Source organism: Corythoichthys intestinalis, unplaced genomic scaffold (genome assembly GCF_030265065.1).
Source record: "Corythoichthys intestinalis isolate RoL2023-P3 unplaced genomic scaffold, ASM3026506v1 HiC_scaffold_23, whole genome shotgun sequence".
NCBI lineage: Eukaryota > Metazoa > Chordata > Actinopteri > Syngnathiformes > Syngnathidae > Corythoichthys > Corythoichthys intestinalis.
Window position 1 is genome coordinate 5923461 of NW_026651592.1, and position 21710 is coordinate 5945170.

At 39.2% G+C, this 21710-nt stretch overlaps 1 protein-coding gene across 1 annotated transcript; it reads left to right on the forward strand.

Moving 5' to 3' along the window:
* The first annotated feature begins 3585 nt into the window (after positions 1–3585).
* LOC130911188 (claudin-4-like) lies at positions 3586–18443 on the forward strand. Its single transcript, XM_057828986.1, has 2 exons — positions 3586–4141; positions 17382–18443. Exons 1-2 carry the CDS (start codon positions 3647–3649, stop codon positions 18051–18053), a joined length of 1167 nt encoding a protein of 388 aa, XP_057684969.1. The 5' UTR covers positions 3586–3646; the 3' UTR covers positions 18054–18443.
* Positions 18444–21710: the final 3267 nt, after the last annotated feature.

Sequence of the window (21710 nt, forward strand, 5' to 3'; positions counted from 1 at the left end):
TCTTGTTCATTTGGGCTATTTTCCTTTTGATTTTGGGACCTTACCAGATGACTTCCTGTTGATTTTGCATCATTCCTATTGATTTTAGAGCATTTCCAGTTCACTTCGTCGGTTTTGCTCCTCTCTTCCAGTTGATTTTGGGCCATTCCCTATTGATTTGAGGGCCTTTCTGATTCACTTCTGTTTAATTTGGGGTCACTTCTTGTTGATTTTGGAGTTCATCGACCGATGGCTATCAGTCCTCCCAGTCAAAATGAATTGGACATCTATCGGCGTCAGTGGCAGCCAATGAGTTCATTTGTAAAATAACATTAAAGGCTTTACAGCAGTTAGGTTGTTGATCGGATTCGTGACTTTCAGTGTTGTAAATGGTAACATTACTGTGTGGTCAGTCATTTTTATCCAACGATTTATGATACTTTTTAACAACCCACTTGCTGCCATTGACAGCGCTAGATGTCAAATGCATTTTGACTGGCAATCGCACTGAAGGGTAAGCATTCATAGACTTTCCTCCAAGTATAACACTTATTAGGGCACTCATTTAACTTGGATTGGACGTCCAGTGTGGTCAGTGGCACTCAAACATGAGCATTCACAGCCAGTCGTCCTAGTTTGGATGTCTGCGGTTGTCAATGGCAAGCAATGAGTAACATAATATTTCAAAGAACATTGATTTCAGAGTGGTACTAGGGGATAGTCAATGTCTATTGCTGTTTTTATTCATTTTCATTAAAATAATTTAAGTTTACTAACATTGTATTCATTTATGAATGTATTTATGATCATAAAAATAATATTTGAAAAAATACGATGACTTAAAAATTAAATAACAATATTAATAGTTGATATTATTTAAGTTTATTTTTTAAATGACCAAAAATAGTCACTTGTCCTGTAAAGGATTAAAGTTCTTAAGTGTCATTTTTCACTGTCCCTGAATTGGTTAAAGCAAAAGAAAATAAATAAAATAAAATATTTTTACAAAAACAAGTTTGTATAAAAAAAAAAACAATAAAATTGTAAAAACATTTACAAACAAAACTGTAATCTATGTAAAATAAAACATTTTAATGGTGTATATCCACAGAATAATTTTGTGAAAAAATACAGTTGTACAGTTTTAACTGGTATAATTTAGTCAGTAAAACATTTTACTTTTGTAACTTGAACAGACCTTTTTTGTTGAATTAACATGAAAATGCTGCCCCCCAGTAATTTTACTTTCAATTGCTGTTAATTGTTCAAAGAAATACGACGGAGCCCCTAAAGGGACATCGACAGAAATAAAATAAATTTAAGCAATCAAACTATCTGGTAAACATTAGCATGATATAGTATTTAAGCTTGCTGACTTTTGCTATGCAAGTTAGCCAATAGTTGTAAACATTAGCATTATATTGCATTTAAGCTAGCGGACTTTTGCATTGCAAGTTAGCCAATTGTTGTAAACATTGGCATTATATAGCATTTAAGTTAGCTGAACTTTTCTATGCAAGTTAGCCAATTGCAACAATGCAAAAGTCCGCTAGCAATTGGCGAACTTGCATAGCAAAGTCCTCTAGCATAAATGCTGTATAATGCTAATGTTTACCAGACTGTTTCTGGTGGGCACCGGAGTGCTTAAATTAATTTTATTTCTGTCGATGTCCCTTTAGGGGCTCCGTAAAATACCACACAGAATACAACTTTTTTTTCTTTCCAAAACAGTAGAGCGCAATGCATTTCAACGTATAATCTGTGTTTATTTAACATTTTAATCTTAATGGTCCAAAGTTGTTATTTTTTGTGAACGAAAAGTACGAGCGTTAATACAGTGGGGCAAATAAGTATTTAGTCAACCACTAATTGTGAAAGTTCTCCCACTTGAAAATATTAGAGAGGCCTGGAATTGTCAACATGGGTAAACCTCAACCATGAGAGACAGAATGTGGGGGAAAAAATCACATTGTTTGATTTTTAAAGAATTTATTTGCAAATCATGGTGGAAAATAAGTGTTTGGTCAATACAAAAAGTTCATCTCAATACTTTGTTATGTACCCTTTGTTGGCAATAACGGAGGCCAAACGTTTTCTGTAACTCTTCACAAGCTTTTTACACACTGTTGCTGGTATTTTGGTCCATTCCTCTATGCAGATCTCCTCTAGAGCATTGATGTTTTGGGGCTGTCGTTGGGCAACATGGACTGTCAACTCCCTCGTCACCCCGTGGCGTCAAAATGATAACAAGAACGGTGAGCAAAAATCCCAGAACCACATTGGGAGGACCTAATGAATGACATACAGAAAGCTGGGACCACAGTAACAAAGGCTACTATCAGTAACTCAATGCGCCGCCAGGCACTCAAATCCTGCACTGCCAGACGTGTCCCCCTGCTGAAGAAAGTACACGTCCAGACCCGTTCTTTTGCTCACCGTTCTTGTTATCATTTTGACGCCACGGGATGACGAGGGAGTTGAAAGTCTGTGTTGCCCAACAACAGCCCCAAAACATCACCGCTCTAGAGGAGATCTGCATGGAGGAATGGGCCAAAATACCAACAACAGTGTGTGAAAAGCTTGTGAAGAGTTACAGAAAACGTTAGGCCTCCGTTATTGCCAACAAAGGGTACATAACAAAGTATTGAGATGAACTGTTGGTATTGACCAAATACTTATTTTCCACCATGATTTGCAAATAAATTCTTTAAAAATCAAACAATGTGATTTTCTTTTTTTTTTTCCACATTCTGTCTCTCACGGTTGAGGCTTACCCATGTTGACAATTACAAGCCTCTCTAAAATTTTCAAGTGGGAGAACTTGCACAATTAGTGGTTGACTAAATAATTATTTGCCCCACTGTACATCCACATCTTTCTTTACAAATTAAAAGCACCTGACTCCAAAAAATGTTATTTTACCCCAATGGTGTTGTAAATTTTACTAAATTATCCAATTGTTTATACAGTATTAGTAGTACAGCATGTTTTTACTTTAAAATAAAGTTATATTCCATGCTTGTGTTTACAAAATATTACGACCAATTAAATTTGCATTTTTTTGGGAGTGTGGTTTGTCTATTGATGTCAGCCAATCAGTTAAAAAAAGAAATAAAAGCACTTGGTATCGTTACAAATACTTGTTTACATGACACTTCACAGCAATTGTGAAACACACTGTAAAATGACTGTAAGAGTATCAATTAAAAAATACTTGTGCAATTAGTAAAAGTTTACTTATAACTTCTTTTGTGAAAACATTGGAACAAGACTCAGGCAAAAGATTTTAGTTATGCTGATTCACTCAGTAGTGACCACTTCTTCAACAACAAACCCCCACTTGACACTACCACAGCATCAGTTTGAAAACCGGAAGCTTTTGACGTCCGACCAATCAAAGGTCATAGCCTTGTTCAAACCGCGAACACCACCTATTTTCATGAAGTCACGGAAGAACTGATGTTCATCTCGTCGAAACTGTCGTCAGTACTCCCATAGGAATCCTGCCGGGCAGGTTCGACACAGGAACTGCAAGTTTCAGTTAAGACCCAGCCCCTTTTTGGGTTCGGCATCCTTAAAACAAAGTGGACCGGGGCGACACGTTCATTCAACGTCTCGCTCAGTTCCAGTGCTCGACTCAAACGCAAGAAAAAACAAAAAGGTCAAGATGGTGTCGCTGGGCCGCCAGATGCTGGGCTTTATCCTGGCCTGCATAGGATTCGTGGGGACCATCATCGTATGCGCCCTCCCCATGTGGAAGGTGACCGCTTTCATCGGCGCCAACATCGTGACGGCGCAAGTCATATGGGAAGGTTTGTGGATGAACTGCGTCACGCAGAGCACAGGGCAAATGCAGTGCAAGATCTACGACTCTCTGCTGGCGCTACCGCAGGACCTCCAGGCCGCCCGGGCCCTGGTGGTCCTCGCCATCGTCGTGGCCGCCGTCGGGATCATCCTGGGGATCGCCGGGGGCAAGTGCACCAACTTCGTCAAGGACAAAATTGCCAAAGCTAAGGTGGCAGTGGCCGCGGGCGCGGTCTTCATCTGCGCTGGGGTTCTAGTGCTCATCCCCGTGTGCTGGTCGGCCAATACCATCATCCGGGATTTCTACAACCCTATCCTGACCAACCCGCAAAGAAGAGAGCTGGGCGCCGCTCTCTACATCGGCTGGGGAACCGCAGCCCTGCTTCTCCTGGGCGGGGCCCTCCTGTGCAGCTCTTGCCCACCCAAGGACGGACCCGAGTACCCGGTCAAGTACTCAGGCGCCAGGTCTACAGCCACCAGCCGGGCCTATGTGTGAGGTACAACCGGCCCGCCATGAAAAGACTTTGAAGTACAATCGAAACCTCAGCTCGCGGACCACCCGGTTCACGAAAAAAATCAGTTTTCCGACAAGTTGTACTTTCTCTCACGTGTTTTTACGAACCCTCCAAATACGACCGATCTTGATTTACGGACTACAGTCGAAAAAAACAGCAAAAGTGTGTTGTCGTCCTGTATAATTTTGTATTTTGAATAGGGCTGTCAAAATTATCGTGTTAATGGGCGTTAATTAATATTTTAAATTCATCACGTTAAAATATTTGACACAATTAACGCAGATGCCCCACTCAGACAGATTCAAATGACGGTACAGTGAAACGCTCACTTGTTAATTGTGTTTTATGGAGTTTTGCCGCCCTCTGCTGGCGCTTGGGTGCGACTGATTTTATAGGCTTCAGCACCCGTGAGCATTGTGTAAGTAATTATTGACATCAACAATGGCAGGCTACTAGTTTATTTTTTGATTGAAAATTTTACAAATTTCATTACAACGAAAACATTAAGAGGGGTTTTAATATAAAATTTTAATAAATTGTACTAACATTTTTCTTTTAAGAACTCCAACTCTTTCTATCCATGGATCGCTTTAACAGAATGTTAATGTTAATGTCATCCTGTTGATTTATTGTTATAACAAATACAGTACTTATGTACCGTATGTTGAATGTATATATCAGTCTTGTGTCTTATCTTTTCATTCCAACAATAATTTACAGAAAAATATGGCATATTTTATGGATGGTTTGAATTGCGATTAATTACGATTAATTTTTAAGCTGTAATTAACTCGATTAAAAATTTCAATCGTTTGACAGCCCTAATTTTTAACTAATCCAAACAAAAAAAGAACATGTAACTTGGTTCAAGTTCTGTTATGGACTAATTTTCTTACAAATTAAGCCATTGAACTTCAAGAACTTTTTAACGGAGGCGTAAACATCCCACGTCGGAGTTGCTACATATTTGTACAGCCTTGTGAATGTGTTTGTGTATTATCCAAATTGCTCAGCAATTTTACTGATTTTTAATAAAAAATTTACTTGATACCATTGTTGGGATATTTTGTCTTTGGTAGTAGTAGGAGTCAAAAACAGTGTTTTCTCATCTAAGTAGGTCATTAGGGTGTTGGTCTATAAAAGCAGGAATGAGCATTGTTCTTCCAGCAGATGTGAAACTTGTTCTACTGGTTTCTCCGTGTCAACATCCTCCACGTAAAACCTATACAATGAACGTGTTAGATCAGATGTCCAACTTAGATGGAGTTTATAGCTACTAGACGTCCAATTCATTTGAACTGGAAGGGTTGGCAGCGAATGAACATTCGTTCATTACCCTCCCGGTTCAAATGGATTGGAGGTCTCCACTACTAGCCAAAAGTATTGGCACCCCTGCAATTCTGTCAGATAATGCTCAATATCTCCCAGAAAACGACTGCTATAACAAATTCTTTGGTAGTAATATCTTCATTTATTTTGCTTGCAATGAAAAAACACAAAAGAGAATGAAAAAGACAAAACTCCAAAAATGAGCAAGACAAGAGTATTGGCACCCTCAGCCTAATACTTGGTAGCACACCCTTTAGACCAGGGGTGTCCAAACTTTTTGCAAAGGGGGCCAGATTTGGTATGGTAAAAATGTGGAGGGCCGACCTTGGCTGACGTCCTTTACGTAGAACAATATATTTAAGCAAATTTTAGCAAGCCATTCTGTGTGTCACATTTGCTTTATTATTATTTTTTAAATTATATCGGGCTGTCAAAGTTATTGCGTTAACGGGGGGTAATTAAATTCTTTAATTAATCACGTTAAAATATTTGACGCAATCAACGCACATGCCCCGCTCAAACAGATTAAAATGACAGCACAGTGTCATGTCCAATTGTTACTTGTGTTTTTTGGTGTTCTGTCGCCCTCTGCTGGCGCTTGGGTGCGACTGATTTTATGGGTTTCAGCACCATGAGCATTGTGTAATTATTGACATCAACAATGGCGAGCTACTAGTTTATTTTTTGATTGAAAACTTTACTAATCTTATTAAAACAAAAACATTAAGAGGGGATTTAATATAAAATTTCTATAACTTCTACTAACATTTATCTTTTAAGAACTATACGTCTTTCTATCCATGGATCGCTTTAACAGAATGTTAATGCCATCTTGTTGATTTATTGTTATAATAAACAAATACAGTACTTATGTACAGTATGTTGAATGTATATATCCGTCTTGTGTCTTATCTTTCCATTCTAACAATAATTTACAGAAAAATATGGCATATTTTAGAGATGGTTTGAAATGCGATTAATTACGATTAATTAATTTTTAAGCTGTGATTTACTCGATTAAAAATTTTAATCGTTTGACAGCCCTAAATTAATTATTTCAACAATCTCGCAACTAGCCTTTGTGGCGTTCTCTTTCGACTCTCGGGCTCTTGCGAAATACTGCTGCTGTAAAATTAAACTAGCTTCAAGTTGCTTCAATTTCTCGCTACGTATCTACCCTGTAATCTTGTCGTACATGTCAGCGTGTCTTGTTTGGTAGTATCACCTCACATTGACCTCTTTAAAAACAGTGACTGTCTCTTTGCAAATGAGGCAGACACAGTTGTTGGTTATTTTAGTGAAGGAATAGTCCAATTTCCACTTATCTTACAGCGTTGGCCGTCGCAGTCAACTTCCTTTTTTTTTTTTGATTGTCGCCATTTTAGAAAAGTGGAAGTAAAAGGTCACACGGGGTAATGTTGCTTAGAGTGCTGCTGCCTTTTAGTGGGTAAATGAGGAGCAGCATTTAGTGTGTAAGCTACTTCATATGCTGGTAGCAGTACTGCTGACCATTTTATGATGCGGGTCAGATGTTATTGATTTTACGACAGAGGCTGGGGGCCGGATGAAATTTGACCACGGGCCGCATTTGGCCCCCGGGCCGGACTTTGGACATGTCTGATTTAGACCATTCATATTTGGCCAACTGCTCTAGGTCTCTGAGATTTCAAGGTTGCCTTCTCCAAACTGCCATTTTCAGATCTTTCTACAAGTGGTCTATGAGATTCAGGTCTGGACTCATTGTTGTCTACTTTAGAAGTCTCCAGTGCTTTCTCTCCAACCATTTTCGAGTGCTTTTTGAAGTCTGTTTTGGGTCATTGTCCTGCTGGAAGAGCCATGACCTCTGAGGGAGACCCAGCTTTCTCACACTGGGCCCTACATTACGCTGCAAAATGTGTTGGTAGTCTTCAGACTTCATAATGCCATGCACACCGTCAAGCAGTCCAGTGCCAGAGGTAGCAAAGCAACCCCAAAACATCTGGGAACCTCTGCCATGTTTGACTGTTGGGACTGTGATCTTTCCTTTGACGACCTTGTTTTTTTTCCTCTAAACTCCTTTTTGAGGCCTTTTCCCAAAAAGCTATACTGTTGTCTCGCATGACCAGAGAACATTCTTCCAAAACGTTTTTGGCTTTCTCAGGTAAGTTTTGGCAAACTCCAGCCTTGCTTTTTTATGTCTCTGGGTCAGACGTGGGCTCTTCCTAGGTATCCTATTCCCACATTTTTACAGTAAAATTTGAAAAGTAAAAAATGACATACTGTATATTGACCTCCTCTGTCCACATTCATCAACCAATAATACAGTGCTGGCCAAAAGTATTGGCACCCCTGCAATTCTGTCAGATAATGCTCAATTTATCCCCAATAATGATTGCAATTACAAATGCTGCATTTATTTTGCTTGCAATGAAAAAACACAAAAGAGAATGAAAAAAATGTAAATCATGATCATTTTACACAAAACTCTAAAAATGGGCCAGACAAAAGTATTGGCACCCTCAACCTAATACTTGGTAGCACAACCTTTAGAGAAAATAACTGCGAACAATCGCTTCCGGTATCCATCAATGAGTTTCTTACAATGCTCTGCCGGAATTTTAGACCATTCTTCTTTGGTTAACTGCTCCAGGTCTCTTAGATTTCAAGTGTGCCTTCTCCAAATTGCCATTTCAGATCTCTCCACAGGTGTTTAATAGGATCCAGGTCTGGACTAATTGCTGGCCACTTAGGAAGTCTCTAGTGCTTTCTCTTAAACCGTTTTCTAGTGCTTTTTGAAGTGTGTTTTGGGTCATTGTCCTGCTGGAAGACCCATGACCTCTGAGGGAGACCCAGCTTTCTCGCACTGGGCCCTACTTTATGCTGCAAAATGTGTTGGTACTCTTCAGACTTCATAATGCTACTCACACGGTCATGCAGTCCAGTGCCAGAGGCAGCAAAGCAACCCCAAAACACAAAAGGAACCTCCGCCATGTTTGACTGTGGGGACCGTCATCTTTCTCCTGCAAACTCTATGTTGATGCCTTTTCCCAAAAAGCTCTACTTTTATCTCGTATGACCAGAGAACATTCTTCCAAAACGTTTTTGGCTTTCTCCGGTAAGTTTTGGCAAACTCTAGCCTGGCTTTTTTTATGTCTCTGGGTCAAAAGTGGTGTCTTCCTGGGTATCCTACCATAGGGTCCCTTTTCATTCAGATGCTGATGGAAAGTACGGGTTGACAATGTTGTACCCTCGGACTGTAAGACAGCTTGAACTTGTTTGGATGTTAGTCGAGGTTCCACAGTCAGCACAATCTTTAGTTGAAATCTCTCAAGTTTTCTTTTCCGTCCACATCTAGGGAAGTTAGCCACAGTGCAATGAGCTTTACACTTATTTATGACACTGCACACGGTAGACACAGGAACATTCAAGTCTTTGAAGATGGACTTGTAGCCTTGAGATTGCCAATGCTTCTTCACAATTTTGCTTCTCAAATCCTCAGACAGTTCTTTGGTCTTCTTTCTTTTCTCCATGCTCAATGTGGTACACACAAGGACATAGGACAGCGCTTGAGTCAACTTTAATCCATTTTAACTGGCTGCAAGTGTGATTTCGTTATTGCCACCACCTGTTATGTGCCACAGGTACAGTAACTAACAGGTGCTGTTAATTACACAAATTAGAGAAGCGTCACATGATTTTTCAAAGGGTGCCAATACTTTTGTCTGGACCATTTTTGGAGTTTGGTGTAAAATGATAAAGATTTTTTTTCCTATTCTGTGTTTTTTCATTGCAAGCAATATAAATGAAGATATCACTACCAAAGCATTTGTAATTGCAATCATTTTCTGGGAGAAATTGAGCATTATCTGACAGAATTGCAGGGGTGCCAATACTTTTGGCCAGTAGTGTACATGTGACAAAGTCAACATTGCAGGATGACATGCAGTTTCATTAGAAACACACCCTGGACTCACTGTGACATTCTTCTTACAGTCTGTCATACATTCCTGTTGATTTTAGGGCATTTCCAGTTCACTTCCTGTTGATTTTGCGGCAGACCCGGGCCACTTCTTGTTGATTTTGGGGCCTTCCCAACACGCTTCTTGTTGATCCTGAGTCATTCCTTTTGATTTTAGGGCATTTCCAGTTCACTTTCTGTTGCTTTTTGGGTGATTTATTGATTTTGTGGCAAACCCAGGTCACTGCTTGTTGATTCAGATTTTTTTTTTTTTAATAATTAAATTAATAGATGTATAGTGCTTTTACGTTTTTTTTTTAATGACGGTAAATATACAGTGCCTTGCAAAAGTATTCGGCCCCCTGGAACCTTGCAACCTTTCGCCACATTTCAGGCTTCAAACATAAAGATATCAAATTTTAATTTTTTGTCAAGAATCAACAACAAGTGGGACACAATCGTGAAGTGGAACAAAATTTATTGGATAATTTAAACTTTTTTAACAAATAAAAAACTGAAAAGTGGGGCGTGCAATATTATTCGGCCCCCTTGCATTAATACTTTGTAGCGCCACCTTTTGCTCCAATTACAGCTGCAAGTCGCTTGGGGTATGTTTCTATCAGTTTTGCACATCGAGAGACTGACATTCTTGCCCATTCTTCCTTGCAAAACAGCTCGAGCTCAGTGAGGTTGGATGGAGAGTGTTTGTGAACAGCAGTCTTCAGCTCTTTCCACAGATTCTCAATTGGAATCAGGTCTGGACTTTGACTTGGCCATTCTAACACCTGGATACGTTTATTTTTGAACCATTCCATTGTAGATTTGGCTTTATGTTTTGGATCATTGTCCTGTTAGAAGATAAATCTCCGTCCCAGTCTCAGGTCTTGTGCAGATACCAACAGGTTTTCTTCCAGAATGTTCCTGTATTTGGCTAAATCCATCTTCCCGTCAATTTTAACCATCTTCCCTGTCCCTGCTGAAAAAAAGCAGGTCCAAACCATGATGCTGCCACCACCATGTTTGACAGTGGGGATGGTGAGTTCAGGGTGATGAGCTGTTGCTTTTACGCCAAACATATCGTTTTGCATTGTGGCCAAAAAGTTCAATTTTGGTTTCATCTGACCAGAGCACCTTCTTCCACATGTTTGGTGTGTCTCCCAGGTGGCTTGTGGAAAACTTTAAACAAGACTTTTTATGGATATCTTTGAGAAATGGCTTTCTTCTTGCCACTCTTCCATAAAGGCTAGATTTGTGCAGTGTACGACTGATTGTTGTCCTATGGACAGACTCTCTCACCTCAGCTGTAGATCTCTGCAGTTCATCCAGAGTGATCATGGGCCTCTTGGCTGCATCTCTGATCAGTTTTCTCCTTGTTTGAGAAGAAAGTTTGGAAGGACGGCAGGGTCTTGGTAGATTTGCAGTGGTCTGATGCTCCTTCCATTTCAATATGATGGCTTGCACAGTGCTCCTTGAGATGTTTAAAGCTTGGGAAATCTTTTTGTATCCAAATCCGGCTTTAAACTTCTCCACAACAGTATCTCGGACCTGCCTGGTGTGTTCCTTGGTTTTCATAATGCTCTCTGCACTTTAAACAGAACCCTGAGACTATCACAGAGAAGGTGCATTTATACGGAGACTTGATTACACACAGGTGGATTCTATTTATCATCATCGGTCATTTAGGACAACATTGGATCATTCGGAGATCCTCACTGAACTTCTGGAGTGAGTTTGCTGCACTGAAAGTAAAGGGGCCGAATAATATCGCACGCCCCACTTTTCAGTTTTTTATTTGTTAAAAAAGTTTAAATTATCCAATAAATGTTGTTCCACTTCACGATTGTGTCCCACTTGTTGTTGATTCTTGACAAAAAATTAAAATTTCATATCTTTATGTTTGAAGCCTGAAATGTGGCGAAAGGTTGCAAGATTCAAGGGGGCCGAATACTTTTGCAAGGCACTGTATATGGCGGAAAACACCCAAGTGACTTGAAGTTCTGCTCTGAGACCCCCAATTTAGCCAACTTTCAAAATTTTCCGATATGCATGTGTGGTACATCATTGGAAATCTTAAAATCTCAATTTTCTGGGGGAAGAAAATTTTGAACAGGAGGGCATTTAAAAAAAAAAAATTTTTTTTTAAATGTTTTTAAACAGCAAAACCCTATATGGAGGTGAAAGCACGCGAGAGCAGAATTACAGATGCCATGACTTTAAGGAGATATTATCGCGTACTTACCTTGTTTCGATCCAAAAAACTCCATGTAGCATGTGAATGGCCACAGGTGGATTTTGGGGGGATTTTATGGGTGAAACATGGTAATTTAACAAGGGTGATGATGCAGAAATCGCAGACATCAAGGAGTGGTCGAGATTTTCTTTTTCATATATTTACCCTTCTAAATGTTTTAAAAAAAATTTTTTTTTTTTTGAATCGATTATTTATCATCTAACATATCGGACAAAATGCGACAGTAACAAAAAAAAATTCAATTAAGCGATAGTTATGAGGTACATATCCGGGACTTTTTTACAGACGCCATTTTTTTCATTGTGACATAATTTGTTTAAAAGTTTAAAATATGTGAATTAATAATTTTTTTAATTCGTTTTTTTTTTATAAACTAAATATGAGACATCAATTAACTCTTTCACTCCCAGCCATTTTCACCAGAGCAAGGCCCTTCGCTCCCGGCCTTTTTTTCTGGATTTTGACTGATTTTGCAAGGCCCACAGAAAATTCTATTCTATTGCTATATAAACTTTGAACCCACCAAAAGAAAGATTGGACTCTCTTCTTTCAGCAGAAAAAAAGTAGGTTCGTATCTTTTTCCATTCTTTAGAAATCAGCATTAGAAAATAGCTTAGTTTGAGCAATTTTCCAATTTCTGATGAAAAAACGGAGAAAATGAGCTTTTTGTAAACGCATACATTTCAAACGTAACTTTGACTTTAACAAAGCTATTTTTTGCATTAGTTACATCCCAAACATCTGAATAATGTTTTCCTTTTACAAAATACTATGAACAACCAGACAAATAGAGCTTTAGATAGAATAGTAACACTTTATTCACACACAACGACTGAGAGATGACGGTTTGTCGCCGAGATGACGCCGTTGTCGCCACGTCAGCTGTGTAAACGGATGTAAAATGGATTATTTTTGCATTTCTGCGGGGTCTGCTAGGCGAGCCGCTCCACGGGGGGTTTCACTCGTTTTGCACGATCGTCCAGCGCCTGGTGTCCCAGGCGTCCTCTCGTTGTTTTGTCCGGTCGGAGCGCCGCCTGGGCTCAATCCGCCAGCGCTTTGACAATGCTGGCCGGCCGTTCACTGCTGTTGAATCGGCTTGTCTAGTCTTCCAAAATGCGCTACTGCCCTCCAGTGGCCAGTTTTATTGCTTTAAAATTGGTTTGGAGCGTTTTTCTTTGTTTCTCAGATACAGCGGAAGCTATATATGCTTCTTATAAAAAAAAAAAAAAAAACGCAAAAGACGTATAAATACGGTTGCGGGACAGTTGAGCATTTAAAAATAAAACGTATTTATACGGTTCCGGGAGCAAATGAGTTAATGAACTAATTAAAAACGACAGACATTTTGAATAATAAATATAATTAATTAACTTTGTTTTATGGCTGGGTTGAAACAAAAGCAGTTGCGCGACGTCTGTAAATGGGGGTTTTCAGGGTAAAACGGACAATTTAAAAATAGTTCGGGGACTTAATGCGCCATGAATCTGCTATGGCAGCATCTAGACATGTTGTTCTATGAAGCACAGCAGTTCTTTTGGCTAAAAATACTGCAGTTTGTTTTACAGAGGGTTGCAAGAGCAGAAACGGCTTTTTCAGTTTTGTCTGTGTTTTACGCCATATATTTTTTTAAAGTAATTTAAAAAATAAAGTGAAAATATAGTGATTCCCTCTTTTGATTTTTTTTTTAACAAAATGAAACAAATAAACAATGAATAAAAAATAATAATCATTAATATTAAAAAAAAAAAAAATAAATTGGGGAAAATTTTCCTTTTTTAAATTTCTTAATAAAAAAAAAAAAACCACACACATAAATATACGAACAAAAATAGAAAAATGAAAAATAATCTTTCAATTAAACATGGAAAAAAAGTAAATATTCTTTTTATTTTTTATTATTTTAAAAAATTATCATTAATTTATTTGAAATAAAAGAAAAAAAATAAAACAATATAATAGTGCTTGCTCTTCCATTGAGGACTACAGAAATATGTTCGAAACTTTATGTTTATTTAAGTAGATGCACAGGATATACTTTGCCGGGTCCGAGCTGGCCCCTGGGCTGCCAAGTCTGAATGAGCTGTCAAGATTGCACTTTGGATGGTGCTGCAAATGCATGGCAGTAGACTGAACTGCTCACTTCTGAAAAATAAGCCACAGTGAATCATTTTTCTGTGCCCGATCCCAAAAGTCCAAATTGTGCCCGAATTTCTCACGCAGAAGAACACGAAGAAAAAGTTTATTTTTTTCTTTCCTCAGGTTCTTTTATTCTCTAAATGAACAGGAAATGACGACACACATCATTCAGGAACAAAAAGAAAGAATTCGTCACCTAAGAAAAATAATCCATTTTTAAAGAAAAGAATAATTCAAAGCTGGTCGGCCAAGATAAATGTCCTCAAGTGCCCCAGGTGCCTTCGAGAAGATCCGTCCTGAGCTTTTAACGCATACACTTTTTGTTATTTCCAATGCAAACAGGGAGGCCCCCATGTTAACCCATGAAGTGCCTCACAAGAAAGTGTAATTTTACTAGGTATCTGTGTTATCTGTTTATGACTTTGCTTTCTGATCAAGTCAGATAGACAAACAATACAGAAATGAATGTACCAAGTAAAATGAACAAACATATGGGAACAAATATCTATACACTACAGTGGCAGATGCTGGTCTTTCAGTGAAGGGAAGCTCAAAGTGTGTCAGCCTGTGAGTGCTGTGTGACGGTGGAGGGGCTAAGCGGCAGCTGCTGCTCGCTAGATATAAAAACTAAAGTGCCAGAAGTTTTCAAAAACAAACAGCTACAATAGAAAAAATTAGGTCTGGCAAAATTATCGTGTTAACGGGCGGTAATCAAGTTCTTTTGATAAATCACGTTAAAATATTTGACGCAATTAGCGCACATGCCCCGCTCAAACAGATTAACACAGTGTCATGTCCAATTGTTACGTGTGTTTTTTTGTGTTTTGTCGCCCTCTGCTGGCGCTTGGGTGCGACTGATTTTATGGGTTTCAGCACCATGAGCATTGTGTAATTATTGACATCAACAATGGCGAGCTACTAGTTTATTTTTTGATTGAAAATTTTACAAATTTTATTAAAACGAAAACAATAAGAGGGGTTTTATTTTAAAATTTCTATAACTTGTACTAACATTTATCTTTTAAGAACTACAAGTCTTTCGATCCATGGATCGCTTTAAAGGGTATTATAATACTAAGGGGCTGTGAGATATCAATAGAACCGTTATGTGGCAAGATAACAAATATTAATAAAGTTAACAAAAAAATAAATCACATTCATGAGCAATTATCGAAAATAGATCGAAAATTACGAACGTTACCGAAAGTATTCCGGAAACAGCCGAATGGGGCGGAGACGTGACAACAAGGAAACAAAAGGTCGAGGCAGGTGCCATCGTTGTTTATCGACGAGAGAGTTGCGTTCGTGTTTTATCAAAAAATCGCTAAAATGGTTCAAACCTGTCATGCTATGTGGTGTACAAATAGCCATTTGTCGCAATGTAGTACCCATGAGTTCCCGAACGCGAGAAAAAGAGCTGGACTACGCAGACACTGAGTAAAGTTCGTTCGTGCTAAGAGGGCTAATTTTGCAGACCCAGCCTCCGGCACGGTTTTGTGTCGTGCGCATTTTACACCTGAAAGCTATTCGAACTATGGATAAATGAAATCAGGTTTTGCGAAGAAATTGTTGCTGAAAGCAGATGCGGTGCCCACCATGCACGCGCAGCCACCGAAATGTCTCGAGATATCAAGAAAGAGGGCGCTGACTGGCTCTGATGAGACCACCCCAGGCTAACCAAAGGAGCGGAGCAGCCAAGCTCGAAATGGCCAGAGTGAGTACTCTTTTATAATAAAAAAAACATATCACGCATTGGATATAGGACTGTACACATGTATAAATTATCGTTCGTAAAATATATAGAACAAATCCTCTAATCTCATTCATATTTGTGTCTGTTGGCAGAGCGAAAACCTATGATAGCACAATAAATGATAATTATTCTATACATTACTTTATTTTGCGGTCACGGTGTATCAGCTTCACAAAAAGAAATGCAAAAAAAAAAAACATTCGGTGTTTCCCACGTGATATGTTGCTGGCGCTGCATCAGTGAGTTTGCTCCCCTCAATGATCCTTTCATTAGGCTGCATTGGCTTTCGTTTGGGCTCAAATTGCTAACCCAAAACACCAAAGAAAGGTTCATAACTCTCCTCGTCACCATTAGAAGAATGTTCGTTTCGTCGGATTCGTCGCTGCAACTAGAAACAAAATTGTCCGCCATCATCGCCGCCATTCAGTACTAAGCACTGAGCCAGTTGTTTCCTTGTAGTGACGTCACGCACACAATATGCTAGATTTCCGGGATCTCGGGGGCGGGTCCTTTTAGCTTCACAATCGATCCAAATTTCTATCATTTTCTTGGTGTTGCGATGTGTGTAATTACACGAAGTGGCATGATAGGAATCCAAAAGGCATGCTTTTATGGATAAATGATGGAATATTAGCATTTCCCCAGGTGTTGTAATACCCTTTAACAGAATGTTAATAATGTTAATGCCATCTTGTTGAGTTATTGTTATAATAAACAAATACAGTACTTATGTACAGTATGTTTAATGTGTCTCATTTTTCCATTCCAACAATAATTTCCAGAAACATATGGCATATTTTAATAGATGGTTTGAATTGCAATTACGATGAATTAATTCTTAAACTGTGATTAACTCGATTAAAAATTTTAATCGTTTGACAGCCCTAGAAAAAACACAAGATCTAAGCTCAATTTTTTGCTAGTTGTTTGGAACGAAGAGTCGCTAGGATGATTATGAAAGTCTCCGGTTCAACTCAGAACAAAGGAATGAAAATGTCTCCTTCGGATGTTTACACCTGATTCGCCAATTCCGCTGTCAATCAATTCAGCCTTAGACAGATCATCCAATCATCATGCAGAGAAGCAGAGCGTCCGGGTCTGCCGAGCCCCGCCCACTGCCCATAGACCTTCAGAGACGCACGGTGTCCGATGGGCGGGATAAACCCAGCCTTTAGCCAATGACTCGTCTCGCTTTGCTGTAATGGAACAATGTCCTCTCAACTCTGGAGATGCACAGCGTCCACACTGTTTAAAAGATTGTGACGCTGCGCAAATGAATGAAAAGCAAGCTAATTCTGAACAAAGTTGGGCGCGTTGTAGCGCATATTTAGTCAATCACATGTACACACAGCAGTATACATTTGATCATTTTTTGACATTTGGGAGGAAGCTGAGCTTAGAATCTTAGAGCAATCACCTCTGCTACAGCTCATTTGAATTTCAGGCTTTTCCCACATTGACCTTGAATGTCAACTCTTTGTCGAGAGTATCGAGCCGACAACGTAACACAATCCTCCTTTCAGAGCAATAATAATAACAGCCTTGACAAAGCAAGCAAGAATCTCGAATGGCCGGTCTTTTGTGACGTGCCTTCAACTATCACGCCTCTTGTTATGAGTCGGCGTGGCATTCGGGCACCTGATCGGATCCCGACCGGTCGCCGACTTCTCCGCCGACACCATGCCCTCCATGGGCATGCAGATGGCCGGCTGCGCCCTGTCCCTCCTCGGCTGGATCGGCGTGCTGATCGCGTGCGGGGCACCGATGTGGCGCGTCACCGCTTTCATCGGCAGCACCATCGTCACCTCGCAGACCACGTGGGAGGGTCTGTGGATGAGCTGCGTTTTCCAGAGCACGGGCCAAATGCAATGTAAGGTCTACGATTCTATGCTAGCCCTGACCCAGGATCTACAGGCCGCACGTGCCTTGATGGTGGTCTCCATTATCGTCGGAGTAGCCGGGGTCCTCATGGCTTTCACTAGCGGCAAATGTACTAGCTTCATCCCCGATAAAAGGGAAAAAGCAAGAGTGGCAGTGGCTGGAGGGGTTTTTCTGATCATCAGTGGCCTTTTATGCATCATCCCTGCCTGCTGGACCGCCAGTCTCATCATCAGAAACTTCTACAACCCCACCGTGGTGGACGCCCAGAAGAGGGAGCTGGGGGCTTCACTGTACATCGCCTGGGGGGCGGGTGGTCTACTCCTGCTAGGCGGGGGGCTCCTGTGCGCCAGCTGCCCCCCCAAGAAGGACGAGTATCCATCCATGCGCTACCTGGCGAACAAGTCTTCAGGAGGGTACGGGAAAGTCGACTCCGTGAGATCGTACACACCGACAAAAACGTACATTTGAGATGATAAAAGACAGACTGGGATGATCAGGTTCTTCATTTTTGGAAATTATGTTGTATACATATGGTGGAAAGTCTTCATTTTACTTCTCTGTCTTATAATTCTACACGTCTGATGTTTAAGTCATTGGTTGATGTAAAGGAATCATGTGCATCGACTTCATGTTTTCACTAAGATATAATTTCAACAACATTTCTGTCGTCATCAATGAAAAAGTGGATGTTTACGACATTTGATTTATTGCCGATGGAAAAGAAATCATGTGCATCGACCTGATGTTGTTCCCTAAAATATCATTTTGATGACATTTCTGTAGTCCTCCGTGAACTACAAATATTTGGGATTTTGTTGTTGTTGATATTTTAATTAAAAATAAAATATTTGCTCTTTATTGAAATGAAAAGAAACCTAATAAATGCAAGATTTTTCCTCTTTATTTAAAAAAAAAAATGTAATTACCGTAATTTTCGCACTATAAGACGCACCCTTCAAATTTGGCACAAAAACGGCATTTGTTAATAGATAAGCCGCACTCAGGGCCAGCCCAGCCTATACGCAGACTATGCAGCTGCTTAGGGCCCCTGACCACTAGGGCCCCCCCAATCTGGCAATTGTTTAATTTATATTCTGTTTTGTTTACTACAGTTTGCATTATTTGACTTTTGTGAGTTTTGATACTTGATTACAAGCTTTAAAAAATAAAATTTCTTCCTTAACTTCTTTCCTTCCTCTTTTAGAAAAAGGTTTGGCGCTATCTACTTTAAGTACTAACAATCATTTGGGGTGAGAAGTTTGAAGTATGCAGTGCAACAAAATCTGATTAATATACAAAATATGGACGTATAGGTTGGATTGCATGTATGGGTTTCACAGTACACTGTGATGAAATAGTGGGCCAAAAATATGGGCCCCTTTGCATTATTTTGCTTAGGGCCCCCAAATGGCCTTGGCCGGCCCTGGCAGCACTGTACTATAAGCGCAGCTGTCCTCACTGTATTATGGGATAATTACATCAAAAGATTTTCACCGGTAACACTTTATTTGAAAATGGCATCATCCGGCTGTCATAAAACCAAATGAACCACCATGAAGCCTTGAACCAATTGGCTGCAATGCCTCATTGCTTCAAGAAGCTTCAATTGGCCATCACTTCTTCCTTGGGGGAAACTGTCAACCTCTGCTGCCACCTGCTGCCAACACTGTTGTCGTCCAACATGCCTCCGAGCATGCATTGCAGCGCTATAGATGTAAATAACAATCAAAATTCATGTTCAGTGGTAATTATTTCTTCAGTTACTGTTCCAGTTCTTTCATTAATTGCTACTTATGGTATTTGGAAACATTTTATTTGACAGTGGCGTTAGACAATCATTAGACAGTCATAATTATGACATGACAATGTCATGAGCATTATTGAATGCTTATAACTAGGGTTGTTCCGATCATGTTTTTTTGCTCCCGATCCGATCGTTTTAGTATCTGCCGATCCCGATATTTCCCGATCCAATTGCTTTTTTTTTTTTTGCTCCCGATTCAATTCCAATCATTCCCGATAATTTTTCCCGATCATACACATTTTGGCAATGCATTAAGAAAAAAATGAATAAAACTCGGACGAATATATACAGTACATTCTACATACAGTACATAAGCACTGTATTTGTTTATTATGACAATAAATCCTCAAGATGGCATTTACATTATTAACATTCTTTCTGTGAGAGGGATCCACGGATAGAAAGACTTGTAATTCTTAAAGGATAAATGTGACTTTGTATATTGTGACTAAATATTGCCATCTAGTGTATTTGTTGAGCTTTCAGTAAATGCTACTGTAGCCATTTAACTGTTCTGCCCAAATGCATGATGGGAAGTGCAACCATGACTGTGCGTAGTGGCACCAATTGATATCTCTTCTCTGCGTTGAGAAATAAGATAGAGTGTTAAGAAAGAGATCAACTACTACCTTGCTTCCCCACATTGCTTCCCATGATATTTCTAATTGTTGAGAGAGGGATTGTAAGGCTTTAGCCGATTAAAAAAAGGCTCCAAAGACTGCTAAAATTCACTCTACTCATTTTGCGCTGCCTTTTAGCTCCATATATAGGTAAAACGGCGCCATTATAGATTGAATGCGACAATGCGTGAGTGGGTCATGCAGCGCATGTGTTAATTGCGTTAAATATTTTAATGTGATTAATTTAGAAAAAATTAATTACCGCCGTTAATGCGATAAATTTGATAACCCTACTTTAAGCCAAAACTGAAGCCTCTGGATGAGTGTAAGACATTTTGTCTACAATTAGAAAGCGATTTCATTAAAAAAGTATATATATATTAAAAAAAGGCATGTCCGATATTTTTTTGCCGATTCCGATACTTTGAAAATGACGTGATCGGACCCGATCGATCTTATAACAGATGTCATTTAGTGTTATCCGGCAATTTATCTCACTTTTGAATGGATGTAAAAGATCCAAGCTGGACATAAATGAAGTTAGTGACATAATTTGCCGGATGACACTTAATGACATCTGTTATAAGCAGGGGTTGATTTGTGCCGGATCATGCCGGAACAATATCCGGCACCTCTTGATTTTGGCCTCCCTGTGTTCCAGGACTTATTTGGGCAGATCCACCACCTCTCGTGTTTCGAAAATAATACTAATATCAAAACGTTTTTAAAAGTATTGTAATAGCCCCGAATGGGGGGAAAGAAGGAGAGGATATGTTGATGGCTTTCTCCACTTTATTGTGGCAATAATCACAAAACAATAAACAAAATAATAGTGGACTACCGCCACATCCGACCGCTAACTTTTGCTTCTCGCCCGTCTCTCTCTCGCTTCCTACTACCTCACAGCTCTCCAGTCCAAGCATGTCTTACAGGAACCATGCTTAGTTACGGACATTAAAGTATAAAATAAAATAATTAGGGCTGTCAAACAATTAAAATTTTTAATCGAGTTAATCACAGCTTAAAAATGAATTAACCGTAATTAATCGCAATTCAAATCATCGATAAAATATGCCATATTTTTCTGTAAAGTATTGTTGGAATGGAAAGATAAGACACGAGAGGGATAGATACATTCAACATACTGTACATAAGTACTGTATTTGTTTATTATAACAATCAATCAACAAGATGGCATTAACATTATTAACTGTTAAAGCGATCCATGGATAGAAAGACTTGTAGTTCTTAAAAGATAAATGTTAGCACAAGTTATAGAAATTTTATATTGAAACTCCTCTTAATGCTTTCGTTTTAATAAAATTTGTAAAATTTTCAATCAAAAAATAAACTAGTAGCTCGCCATTGTTGATGTCAATAATTACACAATGGTGCTGAAACCCATAAAATCAGCCGCACCCAAGCGCCAGCAGAGGGCGACAAAACACCCAAAAACACAAGTAACAAGTGCACATGACACTGTGCTGTCATTTTCATCTATTTGAGCGGGGCATGTGCGTTAAATGCGTCAAATATTTTAACGTGATTAATTTAAAAAATTAATTATCGCCACTTAACGCGATAATTTTGACAGCCCTAAAAATAATACTATGCATAAATTCATTTACAGAACAAATCCCAAGAATTGCATGTTGTTTATAAACACTTAACATCACTTGAAAGAGTCGGAGATTTGTTGAT

What these genes read in the sequence shown, in the direction of transcription:
- LOC130911188 (XM_057828986.1), top strand. Translation starts at nt 3,647, where the DNA reads ATGGTGTCGCTGGGCCGCCAGATGCTGGGCTTTATCCTGGCCTGCATA. An exon ending in AGCTGGGCGCCGCTCTCTAC is followed by an intron (nt 4,142 to 17,381) that starts ATCGGCTGGGGA and finishes TTCTCCGCCGAC; the next exon opens with ACCATGCCCTCCATGGGCAT.